General features: G+C 37.0%; 1 protein-coding gene across 1 annotated transcript; it reads right to left on the reverse strand.

The window, feature by feature from the left end:
* Window positions 1-3,458: 3,458 nt before the first annotated feature.
* Window positions 3,459-7,699, reverse strand: LOC131635971 (uncharacterized). The gene is made up of 2 exons (XM_058906608.1): window positions 7,440-7,699; window positions 3,459-4,086 (listed from the first exon to the last, which is right to left on the reverse strand). The coding sequence occupies exons 1-2, from the start codon at window positions 7,697-7,699 to the stop codon at window positions 3,459-3,461; spliced, it is 888 nt and encodes a 295-aa protein (XP_058762591.1).
* Window positions 7,700-8,854: the final 1,155 nt, after the last annotated feature.

The raw sequence follows: 8,854 nt of genomic DNA on the forward strand, positions 1-8,854 counted from the left end.
ATCAGGTGTATCAGTGAGATGACCACAATTATATTGGTTGTTTGGAACCATAGTATACCTATTTGAACTGGATTATCCTTATAATCTCTTATGCATACGTGGGACGAATGAGTATGCCCATGGCATAACAATCCAAGCTGGAATATTAACTTCGTGCCTGGCTTATTTCCTTATGAATAAGTAAATCTTGATGAGTGGCACTCTCAGGTTTTAGCATCTTGAGGAGTGTGATTGGAAGGATTTGAGGAACACGACCCATTGGAGACCTGTTCAGACACCTGTCTGTTATGACTATAAGATACGCATGGAGATATTTATACGCCACTGAGGTAGGTTACCTAGATACACAATGTCATACCCCTAAATTTTCCCTCTTATATTCAATCAAAGGCTCCTCAATTGCCCAAGAGCACTCGGGGTTCTATCAGACAAAAGTCCTCATTGTTTCGTGAAGTGTTAAGTGGGCATTTATGCACGTATGTCCAGGGTGGGACTTATGTGTGACCCTGATATCCTGGCTAGCATTGTGAGTGGCTATCCTGTATCATTGGCGACCAACGACAGAATAGGCAGAGTGTATCTTGGACCGTTTTGATGTGTGACGTATCTAGTAGAGTGTCTATAGATACTCTGAGTGAAGGAATGTTAATCTTTGCAAAGCATATACATTTGGTTTGAGAAGTGCTAAGAAGTCTATAAGAGAGATGTTTTAGGTGACACTCTGACCGCTATAAGCTCTACATTGAGGGATGCAACCAAAAAAATCAGTTTAGTGTCAGATTAAGAAGTTAAAGAGGCATTAGAGGACCGTGTGAATGGAGTGTGATTGTGGGAGGATTGTTATATCAATAAGTCGCACGAGTATTCTTCTTCTTCAACCTGCAATACATTAGTTTCACATTTTTAACAGATTTGAGAGTGATAGTCTTACCTTTCTTTTGAGGCTCATTTGCATCAAGCTCAATCTCATGGCTTCTTAGTGCATTAATAAGTTCTTCAAGGGATAATTCATCAAGGTTCTTTGTAACTTTGAACGCATTGACCATCTGCCCCCATCTCCTTGGTAGACTTTTGATGATTTTCTTTACATGATCAACTTCGGTGTTTCCTTTGTTGAGAACTCTCAGCTCGGTAGTTAACATTTGAAACCTTGAGTACATGGCTTCAATAGTTTCATCATCTTCCCTCTTGAAGGCTTCATACTTCTAGATAAGAGCCAGAGTTTTTGTCTCTTTGACTTGAGCACTACCTTCATGAGTCATTTTGAGCGACTCGAGTATGTTATATGTTGTATCTTTGTTTGTGATTTTTTCATATTCAGCTTGAGAGATAGCATTTAGTAGGATGGTTATGGCCTTGTGATGCTTTTTGAACTCCTTCTTCTGAGTTTTTTTATGCTCTTCCTTTATATCTTGTTTCCTTCACTTACAGGATGTGTGTAGCCATCTACCATAATATCCCATAGATCAGGATCACATCCTAGAAAGAAACTTTCAATTCTGTCTTTCCAGTATTCAAAATTTTCTCCATCAAAGAAAGGAGGTTTTGAGAAACCATTTTTGTTTACTTCATTTTCCATAGTGTTTACTTCTGGATCTTTATCTAACACGGTTAAGTGCATGCACCCAGAACCAGGTGCTCTAATGCCAATTGAAGGTAGAGAAAACACTTAGATGGGGGGTTGAATAAGTTTTTCGTTTCAGCTCAAAAGTTAAAAACTGAAAATTCTAGTAACTCATGCTTGATGTCGTACTGGATGTTATGAAATCCACAATTACACAACACAAATAGTTAAAACAGAAACGCATAAAAACAATAAAGAACACACAAAATTGTTTACCCAGTTCGGTTGAAACAACCTACTCTGGGGGCTACCAAGCCAGGGAGGGAATCCAATATAAGCATAATTAATTCAGAGTTAAACTCCACCATTTACAACTCCTCACTTAAAATCTACCCAATAAAATTCCAATCTATTCCTAGACTTGAGTATCTCCACTCACTCTACCTCGATCACAGTAGTGATTACAAGCAAACATTAAACAAATTCAGAGAGAAAACACACCAAAAACACACCTTGATCTTCTTAAAAACTTCAATCAAGAGACGCACACTCGTGCTTAAAAGCTTAGAGTGACAATTAATAAACAAAACCTTTTCCAATACAATCATCAAAAGACAATTGCTTGGAGTACAAGAGACAACTACAGAACTATGGTTCTTCACAATTAAAAATACTTTCTATGCGTTCCAAATTAGGATTGCAATCTTCTTATATGAAGCTCTTGGGCCTTGGTCTATTTTAGAAACAAATTAGGGTTAACCAAGTTAACCTAATTTACACGCCATCTAGTTGTTGCAAAATGTGTTGTCAGCGAAATCTTCTGGATGAAATATTCTGCTCACAATAAAAGGTTTCCTAAATTGTAGATTGAGAGAAATCAAGAAGCACATTAATATAATATAACAGCCCCTGCTGTCAGACAAGGATGTAATAACATCAGTCATGACATTCACTAACAGAACTTGTCTTAGTTAAACACAAATGCAACATGCATAACACAATATAAATCATGTCATGAAATCAGTCAATACATTAAATACCCAGGTATGTTTTACCACAAATGCAGCCAACATGAAAACATCTACAATCTCCCCCTTTGGCAAATTTTTGGCTAAAACATATCAGAGAAACACTTGCAGCACAAACAAAACAACCAAACACAATCAGAGCTAATACAGTACACACAACATACACCGCCACTATGCACACAGTGCCCACATATCTAAACCAACCACACCACAAGAGCAGCACAAACAGATCAACATAAAATAAGCACATCAGAATTGTTGGTCACACAAACACATACTTGTTGTTCTGGGATGACATTACTTCTCCCCCTATTTAGCCATAAAAGTTGCCAAAGCAAACAACTGTCTTCTCCCTAATATTAAAATAGGTACTAACAAAACTAAAATTGAACTAAATAGACTAAAATGCAAACAAAACTAAAGAGAAGAGATCAAAACAAACGAAAAAAAAACAAACAAAACTCTGGCTACATTTACTGCACAAAGTCAGACCCACTTGATGTGTTTACATCACTTCCTTTCTTAGAGCTATCAGCAAGATTGGCACTTTCTTCTTCTGGTTCTACTTCCTTCTCTTGTTCATCTTCTTCTGCCATTTCTCCAACATCTGCAAACTTCACATTCCCATACATTTCTAGAGTACTTATCATCTTTTCAAGGGTTATCTTCCTAGCTTCCAGCTCTTTGCAAGTCTCTTTTAACATTACTATGACTTGTGCTTTGATGGTTGATGCTCCAGCTTTGGATGTTTCAGCTGATGTCATGATAATGTATGGAACATGCGTACCCTAAAACAGTTTATAGTGGAAAGCCAAGGGGCTTTCGCTTTTGCAGATTATATCATGTTCACTAAGAATGTTGGGATACTAATTCAGAATTATACCACACAGGAGGGATGGAAACTCAATAGAACCCTTAACAGCGAAGCTTCCAGCATGCTTCATAGTTTGGTCAAAGATATATGTTCCATAGTCAAACTTTGCCTTTGTTCCTACAGCATACAGAAATCTGCCAAGAACAGCTGAGATAGTGGATTTGTGATTCGGTGGCACCCAATTAGCTGCTCCTATCTTGTGAAGCATTGCATACTTGATTCTCAGCTTACTTGCAATTAGTTCTTCTTTTAGAGGCCAGCTTTTTACTTGCCTGACTGTGATCACTTGATAAACCTTGTTGTCTATTACTTCAAGCTCAGGTTGAGCTTCATCTGTTCTTTCCAAGAAGTTATTAATCAAAGAGGGAGAGAATGATGCACACTTACCTCTCACAAACACCTTTCTGAAGTCCACACTCTTTTTGTTTCCACAATCTTCAGATAGATTCACCAGATATTCTTTGACTAGCCTCTCGTAACATTTAGGAATGTTGTAAACAGTCTTCAATAATCTAGCTTCTTGAATTAGCTCGAAGATTTCCTTTTTTTCAATAGAATTTGGAGCCAATTCCCTTTTAACTGCTAGTATCTTTTGGAGCACATATTTCCACCAAATGGCACTAGAGTCATAGTGGAATGACATATTATCAATAGGAACTTCAGGAATACTTGCGAAAGCTTGCTGGTGTAGCAACCTGCCCTAAAAATGAAGGTTTAGAGTCGCCACCTATTCTGAAGGGCGAATAGGAAACCCTACGCAGCTTTAAAGATTCGGGGAAAGTTATTATAATCAGGTTGAGGGAAGGTATTAGGCACCCTCAACCCTTTCCTAAAGGATAACATTGGAAAGATAAGGGTTTATAGCAAGGTTAATAAAGAAAGGTAACAAAAAGTAATAATAATAGGGCTAATTATATTGACATGATTAGAATTTATAATATAATCGGGAAAATATGATATTTGTGGGGGAGGGGACTCACCTTGTTGCCAAGTGCCTACGTACCTCCTTATGGAGGATCAGAGTCTACGTAGTTCGGGACACAGGGTTGTACGCCTTAGAATTTGATATGGAGGTGTTTGAAGGCTTTTTGAATGGCCTATCGTAGTTTTGAAATGCAAATGTTTGCAAGGTATTTTGAATTACCTTATCGTAGTTTAAACATCGCAGTATTGAAGAGATGAAAATTTGTAGTGTCGTGGTTTAGTGTGTTTTGAATGTTTGGGCATACAACCCTGGTTTAATATGTTACCATTAGTTGCGATAATCAATAGGTTTGATTACCAAGGCTAACAGATTGAAGGGAGGATTGCTAACCACTATAATCGATAGATTCGATTATCGCGAATAGCAAATGAATGTATTTTAAATAATTTAATTTGATCGTCACCCCTCATAATCAATAGATTTGACTGTGAATAATAACAAACTTGATAAAGGAGAAATGCTAATCATCGTAACTGATAGCTTCGGTTAAAACCATTTAACAGAATAAGTTTTATTATTATTATTATTTTGATTTTAAGTTAATTATTAACCTAAATTAAATTTAATAATTAAATTAACTCAATGATTAAATCATTCAAATGACTTAATTAAGAAAACAAATTTAAATAAATTATATGCTAATTCTAGTTTAATCGATAAATAGAATATTATTAAAACTAAATAAACCAAACAAAAACATACATCATATAGCAAAAAATAATAATAAAACCTGGTTGGTGTAGATCCTGTGCAATCAACCTCTAAGTGTCCACCATAGGCTTGCAATTCCTGGGTCGTTGGATCTGAAGTGGGAGAGATCTGAGGGAAGAGATTGAGAGCGCATGGCTAAGGCTGTATAGGACCTAATGTATTGGATCTGCGGAAAATTATTCACAAAATATTTGCATGAGGCTGGGATCGAACCAGCTCTCTCTTGGTAATAGATCCCTTTCTCTAGCCAATCATACTGAATTCCTTTGTTGTTAAATACACAAGTCAGAATAATTAAATATGGAAAACATAGAATAAGGTGAAATTTCAAACTCAGTCGTGAGTGGGGCCCGGATAGTGCAAGCGTGAGCCAATTGGAAGAGGGAAGAGTGGCGCTGACTTTTGACCAACCATTCATGCTACCACATGCGTCTAGATTGAGACTCGGAAACTGACCAGCGAATTATATAGCCCCACGCATGCGTTCGTGTCCCCACTTGCCCTGTCATCATCTTCTTCACATTACCTGCAGAAACAACTATGGATTTTCCTGCGGATTTAGTTGCAGGAAAACCTTAGAAACTCAAAACCTATGTAAACGATGTCAACGGGAGCGAGTGAAAGCCCAGAAAGACGTGTATTTTCCTACTGATCACGAATATGACGTTCTTTTGATCTAAAGATGGCTGTAAATACAAAACCGAATGTGAAGTTCCATCAAACCCTAACCATGGCATGTTCTTACCCTCATGTGGAGCCTTCGATATAAAGACTTGAATCATCTCAGAATCTCTTCACAAACTTAAACAACACATTAGAACCGATTGAAATACGATAATTACAGAGATACGAGAATTCAAGAATATAGGTAAACCTTTCATGCTTAGTATGAGCGATTCACATGCTATCTAAATTAAATATTAACGTGCACTTACTCTTTAACACCTGGGGAATAGATTGAGGCAGTTAGTTTGGACTGAATACTGTTGAAACTCGCTTCTCACTTATGCCCTAGTCTTGTTTTCTTTTGAAATTTTGAGAGTTTTTTTTAGTAGGGTTTTGAGACCAGCTTTTTGTCCCCTCCCTCTTCCCAATTATTGTTAGAATATATATGAGGGTCCTAGGGTTTATTATGGGCTTGGTTTCTTGGTCATGAGAGAGTTTGATTATTGATTGAAAATTTATATGAAAACTTCCTATTTTTGCATCAAATCTCCTACTAATCAAATATTTCGAATTTTCTAGCCTTACATGAATATATTGAATCCTAAGAATGCTAAATAACAAACCTTGCACCTAGTGATTTAGCTTTGCATTTTATTTTTTATTTTTTATTAAAATTGAATTAAATTGGATTAATTCAAGAATAATAAAAATAAATAAAGGAATGGCATGCCTTTGGGCTTTAGAGAATTTTGGATACTTATAAATAAGTTTGAATCAAAGCACTAGGCCCATGAGTTAAAAAAACAAGTTTTGAGCAATTAGGGTTTCATGCATATCTTGAAAATCGCCTAACTTCAACCATGCGCATCTCTCTCAATTTTAATCATATGAATGCATTCTAGGACTTTTTAGAAAGCTAAAAGATTCCTCTAAATGACCTTTTTAGTTTCATCTCAATTGAAGCTTCCATGCTCAAATTATGAGCTTCGACCCAAAAGGTGTTTTTGTTGACCTTTGTGGAGGACCTATAATGTATTGGACTATATCTCTCAAATGAAGCCTTTCTGGCCTTGGCTTGTGAGAGACAAAGTTGTAGAGAATCAAATTTCCTTCAGAATAGGATTTGAGTGAGGAATTTCTGATACTCCAAGTAGAAGTTATGGCCAGTCAAAGTTGAGTTGACTTTTCCTATGAAAAACCCTAATTTGAACCTTTGCATTTGTTCATCTCTGAGTTTTTATTAATGGATCATGATCAACCTTTGATTAAATGATGGATATGACCTCACATAATTGATGGTGACCAAAAATCTTGAAGTTTGAATGTATTTTGACTTTAAGGTCATCACAGTCGATTATTGGTCATCTGAGCCATTGAGTGGGAAATCCTTGGGATTAAAGCTTAATAATTGTCATGGAGATACATTAAGACATATGAGACATCATGATATCCATTTGAGGCCTTAAAAATTCAAAATCCTTTGATAAAGTGCAAACCCTAGCTTTGAGACCCTCGATTAGGAGAAAGTGACTTGAATGGTCCTTTGAACCTAGAGCCATTGAAGATGAATAGAGGAAGGCAAATTTTGTGGTATGACAGCTGGTTGTAAACTTCTTCCTTGATGGAATGTCAGGGAAATCCACTTCAACATCAGACTCAGATTCAATAATGTCCCTCTCATTCCTTTTCTTTGGAACAACCTTGCTCCAGGACTTTGAGGGACCAACCCCTACACTCTTAGTCATAGCTCTTCTCTTGACAGGACTAGAAGAAGTACTCTTCTTCTTGACAGAGTCTTTGACAGGACTCTTAACTTCTTCTTTATTGTTAGGGGAACTTTGGGAAACAGCTTTGCCTTTTCTTCTAGTCATTATCATGTTGGCTACACATGGATTCAATGAGGCAAGCATTTCATTATCAGAATACTAATCTATGTCCACCACATAGGTAGTTGTTTCAGTGTTGTTCTTGTTATGCTCATTGTCTTCAGAAGCTTCGATGTCATTGTCATCCTCAGTGACATTGGTATTCTCAGCACCTCCTTGTCCATCCTTATTGATTTCCCCTTCAGTTAGGTCATGATCGGAAGAGTGAGCAACTTTATCCTCACTGATGTTCTTGAGAGGATCAGGAAGTATGGTTTGAAGTGGGACAGATATCCCAGGCACCTGATGATTTTCTTCCAAAATGCGTTTAACAATCTTAGCAATAGAGATATGGACATATTTGATTTCTTCTTTAGTAATTTCCTCTCTGGTATTAGACGAAGAAGGTTTGTTGCTCTTATTTTGAATATTCTCCTTAGGCCGTCTTGCCCCTGTTCAGTTTTCTTAAACCTGAAGAGTCAGATAGGCACATCTGCCTATTGTGATCTAAAGGTAAAAGATGATTGGACATTGAGAATGCCCCGAAATTTTCATTTGTTGGGAAGAAGTTATGTGGGATATGGGCTTTAAAGATGCCATCCAAGGTAAATACCCTTCTCCTTGTGAAACATGTACTTTCTGGAAGGAACCAGATGCTTTGATTGTAGCATATCCTAAAGAGGCAACCTGAATTTTATGCAATGGTATGATGCATGTGATGTATGACGCAGTAAGCCTCTCAAAATAAATGAGAGTGATGTATGTATGTGCATTATGTATGAATGAAGTATGTTAGTTGGATGATGCATGATTGTTAGTTGAAGTTAGTAACTTTGGAAAAGAAAAATATAACCTTGCTTGAAATTTTGAAGAAGATCACTGCCGAGGGACTAACGTGATAAACCCAATCGGATCACTTGCTATAGCGCTAGCAAGCTTTCGTAGTTTGTGAACCCCACTTACTATAGTTCTAGTAAGTTTCCGTAGTTTTTTTTTAACCCCAATAGGATCACTTGCTATAGTTTCTAGCAAGCTCACCTGCACCAATAGGATTACTTGTCATAGTTCTGACAAGCTCGCCTGCACCATTTGGATCATCTGCCCTTGTTCGGACAAATTTCACCTACACCATTTGGATCATTCGCCCTGATTCTGACAAAT

Source organism: Vicia villosa, unplaced genomic scaffold (genome assembly GCF_029867415.1).
Source record: "Vicia villosa cultivar HV-30 ecotype Madison, WI unplaced genomic scaffold, Vvil1.0 ctg.001603F_1_1, whole genome shotgun sequence".
Taxonomy (NCBI): domain Eukaryota; kingdom Viridiplantae; phylum Streptophyta; class Magnoliopsida; order Fabales; family Fabaceae; genus Vicia; species Vicia villosa.